We start from the raw sequence: 17,017 nt of genomic DNA on the forward strand, positions 1-17,017 counted from the left end.
TATTTAGAAAATATTAAAATATAATATGTTATGTATTTTGATGTGTTTCTTTTTTGTTTGTTTGTTTTAGATATTTTTTTATTGGAATGTGTTTTTAGCTTCTAGCCTCTCCTGCACGAATAAGTGTTGGTGTTATTTATCACACAGAGAGGTCTGAAGGTATGAAGGTTTCAAAAAACAAAAATAATCCCCACTTGTTTAGAAAATTTGCACATTCCTGTCTGAGCTGGAAATCCATCACGTTGTCGCTCCCTACTGCACGAAATGAACATAACATCACCTGTCGCCGCCATTTTGTCAACGCTAAGTGATGACGTAAAGAAAACGCGACGGTAAAGACGTCCTTGTCTTCGACAGAGAGTCTGTCAGTTTTGAAACTACTTCTGTGTCGTCTTCAAACATGTCTTTCCTGAGGTTGTGTGCCTCAGCCAGCAGACATGTGGTTTCCAGCCCCGCAGCTGTGGACTCGCTCTTTATCGGTTCGTTTTCTTTAATCTAAACTTATCTAACCCCGAGAGTAAGTCATCTGTTTTTTAATGTGTTTTCATAACATGCAGACCAAAGCAATGTTATGTTATTCACCTTTATTTCAAACACACTAGTTTATGTCATATGAAACAGAACTAAATATTACAGTCAAATGAAAGATAGGAGCGTTTAAGCATTACATTACATAAGAAGTGCAGACTTTTTTAATCGACTTTTTTTAGTTGAAGTGTTCAAACAACACATGTTAGACCTAAACTCCTCAAAAAAGCATGAAAGGTGGAAACACTTTAGACAAATATTTGGGCATCACTTGATTCGGCATCCTTAAAAGCAAATTTTAAATTTAGGCTTCACTGTCATTTAATTATTACACGCAAGTGAGCCATATAGAAGGTAAACACAATAGGCTCTAAATAAGGTTACTGTGACATCAATCTGTGCAGATTTTATATTAGCCTGCAAATACATTGTCTCATCACGTAGATCAATGAAGACAGGAAATTATATTTGGGTTTGTGTGTCTGTCTGTTAGCAAACTATCTCATGAACCATTAAATAAATTTAAATGAAGCAACTGATTAACTTTTGGATTCAACCCAATTCAGCCAGCTGACCATAAAAAACCAGACAAACTGCTAATCCTCAGTCATTTTTACAGATGCTGAGATAAAATCTGATGTTATTTATGTGGCTGAGGGTCATTCACAGCACATTGATGTTAACGTTGCTGTTTAAAGGTAATGAGGAGGTTCAGCAGGTTAGCACGTCTCAGGAGGTTTTGCTTTATGCTGTGGTGACTGAAAACCCCGACTGTCTGTTTGTTCCCTTGTGTATCATGTTCAGGGTGTTTTCGGACGACCAGCGGAGCCGTGAAGGACAGAGAGCCGCTGAGGAAGGCCAAAACCCCGCAGGGACGCTTTGATGTCCCCGAAGAGACGAGCAAAGATGTTCTACAAAGTGAGGAAGGAGTTGGGGGACAGGGACTTTCGCTCTCTGTTTGGGACACTTTCAGGCATCCACTTATTCATGTAGATGTAGTTACACATCCAGTTTCAGTTTTTACGTGGATGCATGGTAACAAGACCTCATGAAGCTAAATTAGGGAAAAAACTGAATAATAACTATCATCTGTTTAAAAGAGCCTGTAAATTATACCACTCTAACAGAAACAAAATATCTCATTGTTTAGCTAGCTTTGTCTGACAAACGTATAAAGTGAAAGACGCTTATAAAATGTGTCATTTGAAATAGGAGAAGCACGTAAATCTTACAGTATATAGATGTACAGTACTTTGCAAAAGTCTTAAACCAGCTATTTTTGAAATATTTTGCTAGCAAAATGGAAAACGGGTGCTACAATTTATTGAAACTTTTGTATTATTGCAGTTTAAACAACAGATCTTGTAAATTTTGTTTAATGGAACAGATTTTATTATTTAACCAGGAGGCAAACTAATCAGATTTTACGGAGGCCCTTCTCGGACCCAGAGCTCCCTGGAGGGATTATATCCTCTCTGGCCTGGGAACGCCTTGGGATCCCCCAGGGAGGAGCTGGAGAGAGGGGTGTCAAACCTGCTGCCTTTGTGACCCCTTAAAAGGGGTTAAAAATGGATGTGTGGCTTAACCTATTATTTCTTTTCCCAATGAATTTAGCAGGTTGTGCTAAAACTACTGGTAAAAGTATGAAACGTGTAAAACAAAAAACAAACTCTGCAAGCTGAATGTCGGCTGGATTTGCTGCTGACTTGGATGACATCAGTTTTAGGGCAGATGCCTCCTGGTTGTGTTGTCCTTGGAGCTGTTTTGAAACAGCTTCTCTATCAGAAACACTTAGTCCAACATATTAAGTATGCAGACATTAGATAGATATTAGGTATTCATCCAAACCGAAACACACAGACCTATGAATCTGCACCTGATGAAGGCAAGTTTGAAATATTTTTGAATCAGTACTTTAGTTTCTGATCTGTTAAAATGTTGTGTATTAAACCCTTATATGCTAAAAAAAACTATATAAAGGAAAGGTTTGTGTGTAAATTGACCTTAAGTTTGCTTTTAACCTCTCACTGCTTTCGATCCATGTGGAGCTGAAAAACTGCACTTTCTGTAAACTAAAGAAAGACTACCTCATGTTGGTTGTTTTCTTGTTTTCCTTCAGAGTTCCCGGACGACGTGAACCCAGCAACCAAGGAAAAAGGGGGTCCTCGGGGTCCAGAGCCCACCCGCTATGGAGACTGGGAGAGGAAGGGCCGCTGTGTGGACTTTTAGTTCAAGCTAGTCCTTTCTTTTTTTGATTTTCTCCTCCTGGGTTCATGGAGACATGTAGGCGGTGGCACTGTGGAAGATGCTGTTTGCCTTTCTGTGGGTGTTTCAGCTCAGGAGATCAGAACGAGGCGGACAGATCCAAACTCTGACAGGATGGACGCAGACAGCAGAGAGACGCTTTCTGAACAAACAAGTCGCCCAAACAAACACAGTGTTCTGTGTCTGATTCTGCTTGTTTTAACCTGATGTTAGCGTCTGCTCTGACCAAATGCTTCAGGTTAACTTCTCTCCACTGCTGGCGTACAGCAGGTGTGTCCAAAGTGCGGCCTGCGGGCCATATGCAGCCCTCAGACTGCATCAGCTTCTCAATCCCTCAGAGGCTTAAGAAGTTGGCACAGATGTGTCCATAAACCTTTTGCAAGGTTTAAGGATAATAATTTTAAAATTCTATGCTTACATTTTCTTAAATTGTACAATATTCGATGAAATACAAGTTCTTCCTCTTTAATGAACCAGATGTACTATTTTTGTTCTGATTTCATGGTAATAAAAAGGACCACAAACCAAAAAGACAGACTTTTGGGTCCATGTCAGCCAGTATTTGTGTTTTTAATATAAATTTTCAAGTTATTTAATGGCTTCACTACCAAGCCATACTTGGTAGGCAATAAGAAGAGTAAATTAATATTCAGCTGCTATTAATTCCACAGATTTAAAGATCCAACAATGTGTTTTAGAGCAAACACAAGACTTGAGGTCAGTTAATATGTGGGATCAGCTGGAGGGAATGTCAGGATATAAAGTCTGCTGTGGTTTACTTTCAGCCCTTCCAGACTTTTAAACACATCTCTCACACAAAATATTCTCATTTTTATCAAGCGTTTTAAAAGAGTGCTTCTCAAATTTCAGGTTAAGCCACCATAATGTAGAAACGCGTTGAGTATTGTTCATGAAACTGGTTTGAAAGTAGAGCTGATGTGCTCGTCAGATATTTTATTGTTACAGCTTTTTGTCAGTTTCCATTTTTTTCTGCATTATTTCTTGTCAAACCTAACAGTGTAAACTCTTATTAGGACAGGTCATGTAGGTAAAGTTAAACACAGACTTCTCGTGACACTTTGTTATGTTTCTTTTTCTTGTTATTGCATATTAGAGGACTTTAATTAGAGTATTGTCCAGGTTTGAATAAGTAAGGAAACATGTTAGTGGTTCCAGGATCTTTTACCTGTTATGTTTGGTTCTTCTACTTCTGGAAATTTAAATGAGAAAAACCAGATCTATCTTTGTTCTGTATTATTTGTAATGTTATCAAGGAACATGCAACGTCTTTAACTTTAGCAGACAAGCGTGTGCAGCCTCGTGTATCAAGACTTCAATAATCATTTTTAAAATATGTTTTTTTTGTGATAGGAATTTATAAGATTATGATCAAAATATATTTTGGTTTGGCAAATACAAATACACAATATTTTCTCAATTATTTGAAACAGAAGTATTGAAGGAAAAGTAATCAAATATCTTCTACAATAGTAGTTTATCCTTACAAGATGTATTGCAAAACCAAGGAAGAACTGAAAATAAATTCAATTATTTTACATAAGCATATAGGTAATAGAGCTTCATCAATGTACGAACAGTAAATGTACATGTTTTGGTGTAAAATATTTAAACAATCCAAAAAAATACAAAACAACTGGGTTTTCAATCAAGCCTGCAGTTCTTATCCTGTCCACTTGGGGAGTAAAGAGTCACATCCGCCTGATTCCTTCGTGGTGCCTTCACGTACTGGCGACAAGATGGAAACTCCAACTTCTAGCATTAAAACCAATGACTTATATGGCTTTGGGCGTGTAGTGCAAACTTTTACGTGAGTTACTGCTTCTGTATCTGTAAAGTGAACTCATTTCGATAACCGTGAGGCCATGATACTATGTCGCGCTGCATAGCGGTGTCGCTTATCTGTCAGAAATGCGCGAATCGTTTTAAACGGAATGTGGAAAAATGAAATGCCTCTTTCTTGAACAAACGGAGTCGTTGTTTTAATCCTCAGCGATATGAGAAGGCTTGGAGCTGGTTTGTAGAGGACAGAAGCAGCGGAGTGAGAGGAGCCTGAAGGCGACAGACAGGAGAAGGAGGCAGCCTTCATCAAACTGAGGATCGACACAGCAGCTGCTCACCGAGGTAAAACATTAGTCTTTTTATTTATTTTAACAGGCTTCCTGGTTTTAATGATAGACCTTTTCGTTTGGCAGTTTTCTTTTTTTCTTCTTCTTCTATTTTGTTAACGAAAGTGAAAATAGATGGTTTGACTTCCGCCCACGGACTGTGGTGGACAAAGGAAAGTGTCATATGCTTCATGTGAGAGCCACGCTGAAGATTCAACCTCAGCCGGAGCCTCATTGGGACATATTATTATCGTGGACACGTAAAGACTGGTGGCCTGTCGCCCTGGTGTGGGTTACCGGAGTCCTCGGTTGCCATGGTTACGTGTCCTCTGTAGTTTTTGATCTGCTGTGCGAGTTTGCATAGAGGAGCTGTGGCTCAAAGCACGATGTTAGTTCCACCTGAGCAGGTTTATACAAAGAATCAGAGTTGATAAAGCTGTGTGGATGATGCACCAATCAACCATAACATTATAACCACCCATCACCTCTGACCTTTGCAGGGTCAGAGTTCATCTGAGCGTCCCACAGATGATGCTTGATTGGACTGAGATCTGTATAGCTAAGTGGCCTGTTTTCTTTGGAGTTGGACGGGAAGCTTTTCTCCTGCCAAGAGAGGCAACGAAGGGGCATGGCTGTCCTGGACACGTTGTCATGGACGGATGAAGAACTGCAGACGGTCAGCAACAGTGATCGGACCCGGCCGCATTCTTCCACCGCTTTGCACTTCAGTTCTGATGCTGGCAGGATCCACTTTTAGGTGCTTTTATCGTGGCATGCCACACAGGCATTGGGTGCAGCAAACTGTGACGCTCAGACGCCGTTTTATCAGAACCAGCATTCGTTTTTCCCAACAGTTTGGAGCCAAAGTAGCTCTCCTGCTGCATTGGCCAACGTGAGCTGGCCTTTACTGCCCCGTGTGCGTCAGCATGCTTTGATCACCCACGACTTTGTCGCCAGCTTTTCAGTTTCCACCAGTCCAGCTGTCACGCTGTTGCTTTGGTCATTACCACGTGTAACAAGATCATGTTTTAGTTTCCATCTTTTAGTGCTCTTAATGTGGCTGATCGATATCTGGTCCCGTTGCGTCGATCGGTTTTGAAAACTGAGCCACCCTGATCCCAGATATGCTGCATCTGTCATGGGAAAATGGCAACTCAGTAACAAATTCAGGTTCGGATCAGTTGGATTAAAAGTGTTTTAAGTTTGTTACAGTAACAACGACTGGATGCAGTTAAAAATAAGCAAATCATGACAACAGGGATGTCTTGAACACCCAGGTTTCGTCACTGGTGTCCAGTAATCCCACCATCCCGCTCTGCCGGGTCACAGCTCCCAGATTTCTCAATTGTCACGAAGAACTGTTGCGCCACTGCTTCAAGACATTCGCCAGGGCTGCATAGGACCGTTGAGCGACAATTGTGCAATATTGTTGCATACGTGTGTCCAAGCGTACATTTCCCAATTGTGTCGTAAATACAAATTCAATCCTTTTGAGTCTCCCAACAGTTGCAGCTCTAGCTTCAACTTGGCGCTGCCGCTGTAATTATTTACAGATGTCATCTCTCAACTGGAGATAATCTCAGTTTAAAACTGCAGCATTTGAGGCAGAGGGCAAATAAGCATTCCTTCAGTGAACTGGAGTTGTAGGTCAATAATGTTCTTGAAAAAGCAAGAATCGTCTGATTTCAACCGGCTTTTTGTCATGGAGTCTTTTTGATAAACGAAGAGGAGAACTCTGGTATTACCCCGGCTCTTTGTCCTGATTTAGCCTTTTAGGTGGATGTTGTCCTCTTGAACCTAGCTCCGCCCTCTTTGGTCCATCACCGTGGAAACATGGGGGCTCGTGTGGGCAGGTTTACCCCAGCACTTCGAATGCTGGGATTGTTAATGTACAAAAGGTATATTGATTACCAGGACAAAGATCTCTTGTCAAACACCTCCAAAGCTCAACAACAAACCCAAAACCGTCTTTATGGAGGAACGCCATTTGGGTGAAATCATTATGCATTGTTCTGTGGTTTAGCAAGCGGTTAGAGTCAGCACATTTAGTTTAATGTTACAACGAGCAGTGATTAAAAACACAGCACCACTCTCTCCATTGTCGTGCCTCATTTGTGAGTCTGTATCTGTGGAGGTATAAGTCACAGACCGGTCCGTTCGTGGAGCCTACTGTGGGTCAGACTCTTGTGTGAATTTCCTCCAATGCAAATCTGAATACGAAGGCCTAGCATTCCCGGAAGGAACCCGCCGCCTTTCGTGCTGCAGTTCTGGACCAAGACCATCTTATGTCGGGGAAATGACAAGAGTCGATCAAACCTCTGAAAATAACGTTGCGACATCACGCTCAGAGTGTTGCTCGTGGCTCTCACACCAGAATTTAGCTCAACATCTGCGAAACCGACTGATTTAAAGGCCCTTTTCGTGTTTTCATAGCTTCTGCAGCGTCGCAAAAATTTTAAATGTGTTCAGGTTTTCCATTTGATGGCTTTATTTTTTGTTTTTATTTGACTGGATCGAATTTGTTACCTTGTTATTGTTTTGTTTTTTTTTTGTAATTTACGTACGTCTTAAATATGAGCCATAACGTCCTTTAAAAGCTCTTCAAAAGTTCATTTACCTTACTGAAACTTGCAGAGCCTGTGGTTTCCGAAGGCCAGTCAGCTGTGTCGGCCATCTTGAATTGGTGTGGCTCCAAACAGTAATCAGTTGTAGATGAACGCCCGATGACTATTTTTCCTTGAAAGTTTCCTAAAAACACAGGACACATTTGTCTCCAAATAGTTAATGATCCTGTGCAATCCATTCGTACTCAGCATATTCATTTGGAATCACTCTCAGCTACTACCACGCCAAATTTTAGGTCAATATCTGTAAAACTGACTGAGTTGTAGCCGTTTATGTGTTTTGGCAGACATCTTGAAATGGGTTAGCGCTAAAGTTACATCCAATGATTACCTTTCTAAGAGCATCAGTTAAAGTCGACAGGTTGTTCATTGAGATATTTTGCTGACAGACGGTCAAACAAACACGGGCAAAGCATATTGACCTTTCTGCAGCAAAACCCTCTCTAACCGGCTTTATTGATCAATAAATCAAGACCGGGGGGGGCAGGGTGACACTTCGGTTTCTACTGTCGACACACAGCAGCGGCATGTTCCTACTTTATTAGTGATCCAGTGTAGGCGTGTGTGTGTGTGTGTTAGTTAAAATACCTGACTGTGTTAACTTTATAATAACCAAACAACCTGTACTGGGTGTCCTCCTCCACCTCTGTGTCCACCCAGTGCGAGCAGGATACAGCACCTCCCTGTTGGCAGCATTTTCCAGTACGCCGTTTCTGCCTCTGTTCCCTGAGTTTCAATAAAACTCCCGTCTGGCTGTTTCCAACCGGACTTCCAGAAAGGTTAAGAGTCTGTGCAAACATGTGAACAACCTTAAAGCCTCTCAGGCCTACAGACCTGACTAAGCCCCATGCTTTAGGGGTGTAATAAGCAAAGTTAAGGAAGTCAAAACAACTTGTAAGAAGACGCGTAAACCAGTTGGCTTTGTTAACAACTTGAGTTTGCAGTAGGCAGCGAGTTTTGGTTTCCTAAAATGTCACTAGTCGGTGCTAGCTAGCTCATGCTAATAACGGTTAGCACCACCTCAGTTTAACCCAGAGTTTGGGTTGCTCTTTTTAACGCAACCTAGTAGTAGCTCGAATTCTATATTTATTTTAATCTAATTTTGGGGTCCAAAACGTGGTCAAATCGATAACCAAACCCCACTGAGTTAAAACGACCCAGAGGTTGCTCAGTCCAAATCTGAACCAGCGCTGGCTCCCAAACTGGGTTGTTTTTAAACTCACAAGTTTTCAGTTTGCATTCATGCTCACGCAACAACAGCTTTGGGCCTGTCCTGCGCTTCTGAGCTGCCTCTTGCTCCTTCCTGTAGGAAGTCAGACCCTGAAATTCAGTTCTCGAAACGCACAAACTCATCTTGTGTTGAGAAATGAGGGAGTTGGAGTTGTTTTTTGTCAAATCTTCCCGCAGTATCACAACATCTGTTAGCTTTTGTTAGCTTTTGACGTGTGTGTCGTACATCCAGTTTTAAATTGACTGAGTTGTAGCCATTTTTGTGTTTGCTAACATTAAATTAGCTGTGGTGGCCGTCTTCAACTGGTTTGACTCCAAAAGTTAATCGGTTCTAGACGCACATTTAGAGTCTCAATAAAGTCTGTCCATCGGGTTATGAGACATTTTGCTAACAGACACTCGGGGTAATGCCAAAGTTTTAAGCAGAGATTGTATAGCGCTCATAGTAGACTCCATTTTTGTGTCTTCTAAAGTCACTTAGCTGTGGCAAGCACCTTGAATTTGGCTGATTCTACAAGTTAATCAGGTGTAGCTGTACAGCCACTGGTTGCTTTCAGAGAGTTTCGTTCAAATCCGTCCTGTGATTCATGAGACATCTTGTTGACACAACAGACACGCAGACACATTATCACCCGCCTTTCTCCTTTTTGCCAGCAGGTGATGACCTGAGACATTTTACATCCTAACAATATGTGACCACTGACAGATAAACTTGTCATTTTGTTTCACTGCAGTGTTCTAGTTGGAAAACCTGCATCCTGGCTCATACCAAGGTTCCATTCACACTTTAAAAACAACAATTTGCCTTCTTTATCTTCTATTTTCTTGTGAATAATCTTTACAAAGTGAGGGATAATTTCTGAAATGACCCTAAAACGTTCATAGATACTATTGAAACCATTGAATTCCATGTAGAAATACTTTAATGTTTGTGCTGGCACAGTAAGCCCACGCTGTATGAACCTGAGTTTGTTTACCATGATGGCCGTTAGAAGACCCACTGAAAAAAAAGCCTCATTCTGTCTCTCCGGTCCGGTCAGCCCGGAGAGGTACCAGCATGCAGTTTTAATGAGATCAGTCAGGTGAGGAGCCACATATCATTACACAGCTTTGAAACTTCAATGAAACTTTCAGGAAATGATCACTGGATGTACCTCTACAGCTGATTAATGTTGGGGGCCATCCCAATTCAAGATGGCCGCCACAGTCAACTGATCTTAGAAAGCATATAAATGGCTATAGTTCAGTCAGTTTCACAGATGTTTTGCTAAAATTTGGAGTGGTAGTAGCTGAGAGTCATTCACAGCACATACTCTAAAAGCAATTTATTGTGCAAAGATTTTTGTCTAAAACTTGTACCATTTAAATATTGGGGGTCGACTGTCTGTTAGCAAAATATCTCACAAATCACTGAATGGATTTTAAGGAAACTTTCAGAAAGTAATTATTGGATGTACATGGAGATAATCCAATTCAAGATGGCTGCCACAGCCTTTCGTGCTTAGAAAACACCAAAGCGGCTGAAACTCAGTCAGAATTTGGAAAGTCTGTGTTTTTCCGGGCGTCTTTATGTATTCATCTTTATTATTTTGTTCCAGTCCTGTCCTTCGCAGCTTAGCAACACGATGTTTGCTGCCGTGAAGACAGAAGACAAGCGAACACACCCGCTGGGATAAAAGTAAAATCCAGTGTCACGAGACACTAAACGCTGTCATGTCCCTTTAGTTCACAGGAGCCGCCTGCGTCTCACAAATGGAAGGCAGCGGATGCAGCCAGCGATGGAGGACGCACATCCCGGAGTTTAAACGCGGCAAGAGGTTCAGTCCGGAAACCGGCAAAAGCGGCAGATCTGCGGGAGAGAACAAAGAGGAGGCAAACAAAACTGTGACCATAGCAGCCACCTCCAGGTACCTGACGGACCGGCGCTATGTGGTGAGAAGACCTCTAACCTCTGAAGAGCGACACGTGTCCATCTTAAAGGGGACACATCCACAGAAGGGCACAGGAAAGGTGAGGGAGATAAAGAAGAAAGCGTTATTTTAAATGAAAGCATTTGTCTCTTATGAGGTAGTCATGCTGCTACGTTTGAATGTGCTCTGTGGTGGGAACGTCTCTCCTGAATGCGCTGGATACAAAATACGCTTTTTTTTTTTCTTTCAAATTTGCAATACTGGACGGCCTGATAAGAAAACCCTATTCATCCAAAACTGGAATAGTGTGAAATGTAACCATTCATCCCAAGGATTGTAAAGCTTTATGCAAATTTCGATCATGGTAAATAGGTTTTACTACAGTAAAGGCAAAAGTAACCTTAACGTGTTTCAACAGGGGGCTCACCTGTGCTGCTCAGCTCTCTTCTATAAATTCAAATTCATATCACTGAGACGGTACAAGGATCGTTTTGAAATACACAACCACAAAAAATTGTGGGACGTAATCTTATAATGTCCCTACATGAAGGATGGCCCAGTGGAGACAACAAAGAAAACACCCAGGCTCATTTACGGAAATTTTGGAGAATTGAACTTGTTTTTTGTTGTTTCTTTTTTTTAAACAAAAAAATAAAAAGGTCATAAAATAAATAAATTAGAGCATCCTGTTTTACGTCATGTGCCATCTAAGGTTGTTTTGACCTAATTTACAGCGGCAAGGACCATGAGATATGGTGTGCATTTGTTTAATTCATTTTTTTCTAAGACGCACAAAAATTTAAAAAAACTTTGTTCCTTATTTCTGTTTTGTTTGTTTTTAATTTTTTTCCTTGCTTCAGTGCCCTTTGCAGCTAGAGTTTTGTAATCTATTTATTTTATTTATTGTTCTTATGTAGTCATTGGTTTTCTCTTATGAGTCCTTTTTTATGTTTTTTCTTCTGTTCTTGTGTGTGAACACCACAAGTAGTAATATTTTTTTGTCGTCCAGGAACACCCTCAGGTCGTTAGCGTTACGGAACCTGCCAACGTAAAACACCGGAGCGAACCAGGAGAGGCCGCGGGGAGCCACGGCGTCTCTCACGGGGACGTCTCACTTTCCACAGCCTCCGCAGAAGACCACAGCTCACCCCTGACCGTCTCGGAGCTCCAGGCCCGGTCGTGTCGTGACGAATCCAATTTAGGCTTGCCTTTCCATGGCAGAAAATCCGTTCTGCAAAACCCCTTCAGTTCCATTCTGGAGGTCCAAAGACTAAATCCTCCTCTGAAGCCACAGCTCACCTCTACAGTTCTTTATCCCACCTACATTCCTCGTTCACGGAAATCCAAGTCATCCCAGACAAGGGACACCAACTCAAGTATTCCAAGGGTATCCTCAAAGGGGGACGCTATGTCTTCCTGTCAGGTGGACTTCTGGGCCTGTGCCATTCCTAAAGCACTCCCCCCTTCTCCAAATAGGCAATCTGCTGGCTGGAATCCAAACAAGGAGTACGAGGCCCTGCTGGACTACACCTACCCTCTGAGACCAGGACACGTGGACTGTGAGTGGGACAGCTCTGAGCCACAAGGAGACTCCTTACTGAAGGCAAACCCCAACATGCAAGACTCGGGAATCGAACTGGACCACCTCTGCAGCTCTGCCAGCCTCTCGGGGTTCGAGTTTTCTGAAAGCGGGGAGGAAAAGACCAGAGACAGCGGCGCTCTTTGTGCAGGTTACAGGTCACCTGACCTTCAGGGTGTCCCCAAATCCTCAGAGGGTCCATCTTTCAGTACCCCAGTGTCCCTTACCAACCCCATGGGCTTGTTCTTGGACAGTTCGGACTGCAGGAGGGACAGAGGCAAAACAGGTTATCACAACAGGAACCATCAGGGCCAAGCAGCCCCTTCTTCCCCTTCTTCCCCTTCTTCCCCTTCTTCCCCTTCTTCCCCTTCTCCGACCTTCGTCTGCTCCACCAGTGTTCTCCCACGGTCCAGGTGTGTTTGTGGAGAGGTCGACGAGGAGTTCTTGCCTCTTCCAGAGCAGCTGGAGGAGACACAGAAACTGTCCAGACAGGTGAGAGCAGAGCATGCTGGTGTATCACACACTCATGTCATCCAAAATCCAAAACGAGACACAGAGAGTCAGATCATAACGAATCACTGGCAGCAGCTTTACAGTTTCTTTTTGCTTCATACTTAAAAATGTAGGCGTTTGTTTTTGGTTCCGATTATCACAAAACCGATGACCTAACAAATGAATTTTGATGATCTAAGAACATTTCCTTTTTTGTTTTCGATGTTGTGGCGTTTGCAATGATACCAGGAGGCGACGGTTAAACTCCCAGACTTTATTTTTAGAAGAAACGGCACGAGGAGCTTCGAGTTTTCTAAAAATGCACTGCACCCGGCCTGGCTAAATATTCATTCATTTACCACAGCGCACTTGTATGAGACTTCAGCATCTTGTCGTGATTGATGAAGTACTGTAGCTGAAAGGAAAAGTGAGCTGGTCGTTCTGAAGAAGGGTTTAAATAAAGTAGTTTTGGGGGGGTTTAGGAACCACAGCTTTAAACAGTTATAAATTTTCTTCTGTTATGTTGCCTGAAGGGATGAAAGACAACTGACGCGTCATCAGTGTGTTAGACCTTCGCGCTGAGTTATTTCTGCATTCCCACGGCTACGGCGCATGTTTCCTTTGTGCAGGTGAGGGAGGTGACGGCTCAGCTGACCCGGAGCGTGACAGCCAGCTCTGAATCTCTCGACCAGAGCTTCTTTTTGCCCTCCATCACCTTGTCTGGAAAACAGAGGGCTGAAGGTGAAGGAACCAGTGACGGCAGAGAGCAGAGTCGTGCTCCTCAGACAGGTATGTGGTTACCGTAAAAAAAAGTCCCGCTTTAAAAAGTCAAAGAGTAATGTTGATCTCTTTGTGTTCCTGGAACGTGTTCATCAGCGAGCCGTGAAAGGGACTCTGAGACCTTTAGGAGTGGTTTTGGTGCCAGGGTAGAACCTGGGGGAGGAGGACCGAGTGAGTCCGATGTCGAAGAGGTGGAGACTTTGATGAAGGAGCTATGTGCCCCCACCTTCTCTAATGTCCAGAAGAACAGCCAAGACATTCAGGAGAAGAATGACTGTCTGATGCAACGCCTCAAGGTAGAAACAGTCCCTCTGTGAGAGAGAGCTTTACTATAGAAGGGTTTGGATGCTGCCTTTATTGTAACAGTGTTTAGCTAAAATCATTTTAACTTACTAATGGAGTTTGTTTGTGCCCACCAATCATTCTGCAGGCTTATTTTGGTTTTTATTTTTATGATTCTTGGGGCAGCTCATCCCCAAAATGCCAACAGCTGTCGCTCTGCTTTCTACTGAAAATACAAAGAAAGAATGAAACGCAGAGTCTTTCTCTGTTTAAACATATTTCAATTATATCAAGAAGTTTGATTTTGTTCATCACAAACCTTTTAAACAATGCTATTTTTTTTTATTGAGTTGAGCGTTACAAGGGGAAGCAACAATGAAAGTTACGCCTGTTTCCAGGTCTTCTGTTCACACCTGGAGCTGCTCATCCATCAACTGTACGCGCTGGCAGAGAGGATGGAGCGGCTCGCTGCGCCCTCTGTGGACATAGACTCCGTGAAGTCATCTCTGGCTGAGTATCAGGTGAGGACAAAGATTCAGGGCCAGTAGATAAATAAAACACGCCTTCTGTACATATTGTTTTTGAGCATTAAACTCCCCTGATTTGACCCGTGGGGAGGTGCACGTGTGCACTAGCGGGACGGGTTTATGCTTGTGTTAGTGGTTGGTCGGGGAAACAAAACTAGCTCTGTAACCTTATGACCACGAACAAGCGGAGTGTAACGCTTTGTCTTCTTATCATGACACCCGTGGGTAGGAAATATTAGACGGCAAGTGGACATCCGGTCCTTGAAGTTGATATAATGGAAAAAAGAAGCAGCATCAACCAGGGCTTGCTTTCTGGATTATAGCAGACATTCCAGGATATTCCAAAAGTGATCCAAGGAAGGAAAACCGGCAAACAAAGCAACAGAATCATGGTCGGCCAAGTCTATTACAGTTGAAGCTAGTTCTGGTAGAAAGACATCGGAACAAATTGTTACCAAATTCCGAGGGGAAGAAAATTGCAAGAATGTCACGTGAATGTTTCGATTTATTTGCAATTTCATATGAAACGCGAATGTGCCGGAATTTAGTTCAGCAAAAATCCACATATTTTCCTCACAGCAAAGTGAGATACAGGCGTCAGCTTCAGAACTGGACCGTAAAGCAATAAAGGACGTTTGCCTTGTCTGAAGAATCACAATTTTTTTTATTTTTTACACCATGCGGTTGCCCAGATCATTGAAATGTTCCACACTGAACTTTCTGTATTAGCTGCAGTCAGCCTGGCTGCTAAGCTGTCTCAGATGACACAAAAGAGGAAGGGTCTTACGCTGCAGGAGCATCCTGACGTCAGCAACCAGCAAAACCTGTCGCGCGCTGCAACTTAAAGCATGTCGTGAATGTGACCGGTGTGCTTTCAGAGCTTCCAGAGGGAGATGAGCGAGCATCAGCCTCTGACCTCCTGTGTCCTGCACGCTGGACAGCACCTCCTCAGCTGCATCAACGCCACCTCTCCATGTCAGTCTTTAAAATACACCAAATATAAAAGTGAGACTCCACCACCTTTCACAGCAGAGTCTGACTTTGCCCCTGTCCTCTTGTCCCCTTGTTTGCAGTTCTAAGAGACACCCTTCTGCTTATTGAGAGTCAGTCCGGAGCTTTGCAGACCCACTCGGAGCACTTTTTCTCCTCGATCCTGTCTGCCATGGACAGTCTGACGCAGCTTAGCTACTCCGGTCCATCTGAGTGGAGAAGAGCGGAGGACCCTGCAGGGACTTAAACTGCCTCAGTTTGTAGATGGGCCGCAATGATGGCTGACTTATTTATATTTGCTAAATTGTTTCCATTTATTTTTTTTAACGCAACGCTTATTTTCAAAACCAGAAGTCACTTATTTTTCACAACTTGTACATTTATTTTTTATTTACCCGAGCAAAGTAAAGCTTTGTAACATTCAGTAGCATCCACAGTTTGTATCTCAGACACTAACAGATAAAGTGTGTGTACCATTATTATTCAGTAGTTGAGCAAATCCAGTGCATTCTCAAGCAATCTGTTTTATAAATCTCAAAGCTGAATGATTTTAACAAAAGGGTAACAAACAAATGGGTGAGTTTTGTCTTTCTTGGGGGGAGGAGGAAGGGTATTCATCCATCTGTTTTTATTCGGGACCAGCTTATGTGGCAACAGTCTTAAACAGAGATCTTCAAACCTGTCTCTCTCAACTCAAACAAAGGATGTCAAGGAGATCCCAACCCTGCAGAGGGAGCTGCCGTGAGTCTTTGGTCTGCAATAATTCCTTCTCCTGTGCAATAAAACTGAATCACCTTCCACAAAGTTGTCTGCAAGTCATGCTGGCTCAGTCCGCCAGAGTTTTAAAGGCCTTTAAATGAACTGGTGTTTCACATTCAGTTTGTTTATTTGAATATATATGTTGGTATTTTGTAAATTATTTACAGTTTGAGGTCAGTGTTTTGGGTTTTTTTATTCCCAGAGTATTTTTTGTTTGCTTTGCTACAAGTGTACAAAAATGCAGATTACGTCGTGTCATTATTTGTTAAACAAAAACGAAGCCAAACAGGAAAGTACGAGTGAAAAATGAAGTCCGCCCTCGCTGCTTCCGTGGCATTTAGGAGGGAAAGTAGCAGCCAGATGCTGCTGATCCAATGTATTGATTAACTGATGAGTAAACGCTGGGGTTTTGTCAGTTTGCTGCTCCGGAGCGTACAGGTGTGTGGTGACGTGAGGCCAGGGTGGGATGGGAAGGGTTAAAGGTCATTTCCAAACAACTCAAAGTCTGTCATTGTATAAAGAGAAAGATTAATCACAAGCAGAAACAATTTAAGGCGGTTGTCAGTCTACCCAGGAGTGGAAATGGACAATTCTTAGAGAATTAAAAAAATAAATAAAAACAAGTGCTCAGGGTCTACAGGCATAAGTCAGCAGGTTAAAGGTCACGACAGGACAATTAGAAAAAGACTGAACAAGACTACCTTGTTTGGAAATTTTGCTTGGGGGAAGCCTCTACTCACCAAAAAAAAAAAATGCAGCATGATTTACTTTTGTAAAGTTGCATCTGAACAAACCAAAAGACTTCTGGAACTATGTCCTTTAGACAGATGAGATAAGATAGAGATGTTTGGCTGAAAACAGTCACTGTGTCTCGGTAGAAACACTTTTTGTTTTGTTTTGTTGTTTAAAAGGAGGGACAACGCAC

The 17,017-nt window shown here is 42.5% G+C and overlaps 2 protein-coding genes across 2 annotated transcripts; both read left to right on the forward strand.

Moving 5' to 3' along the window:
• Positions 1 to 315: 315 nt before the first annotated feature.
• sdhaf4 (succinate dehydrogenase complex assembly factor 4) lies at positions 316 to 3,330 on the forward strand. The gene is made up of 3 exons (XM_017421672.3): positions 316 to 479; positions 1,333 to 1,446; positions 2,648 to 3,330. Exons 1-3 carry the CDS (start codon positions 401 to 403, stop codon positions 2,755 to 2,757), a joined length of 303 nt encoding a protein of 100 aa, XP_017277161.1. The 5' UTR covers positions 316 to 400; the 3' UTR covers positions 2,758 to 3,330.
• A 1,159-nt stretch (positions 3,331 to 4,489) lies between these two features.
• cep68 (centrosomal protein 68) lies at positions 4,490 to 15,906 on the forward strand. The gene is made up of 9 exons (XM_017421651.3): positions 4,490 to 4,621; positions 4,805 to 4,935; positions 10,499 to 10,783; positions 11,693 to 12,754; positions 13,384 to 13,543; positions 13,631 to 13,830; positions 14,215 to 14,337; positions 15,222 to 15,318; positions 15,417 to 15,906. The coding sequence occupies exons 3-9, from the start codon at positions 10,526 to 10,528 to the stop codon at positions 15,578 to 15,580; spliced, it is 2,064 nt and encodes a 687-aa protein (XP_017277140.1). The 5' UTR covers positions 4,490 to 4,621; positions 4,805 to 4,935; positions 10,499 to 10,525; the 3' UTR covers positions 15,581 to 15,906.
• The last annotated feature ends 1,111 nt before the right edge of the window (positions 15,907 to 17,017 follow it).

This window comes from Kryptolebias marmoratus, linkage group LG22 (assembly GCF_001649575.2).
Source record: "Kryptolebias marmoratus isolate JLee-2015 linkage group LG22, ASM164957v2, whole genome shotgun sequence".
Taxonomy (NCBI): Eukaryota; Metazoa; Chordata; class Actinopteri; order Cyprinodontiformes; family Rivulidae; genus Kryptolebias; species Kryptolebias marmoratus.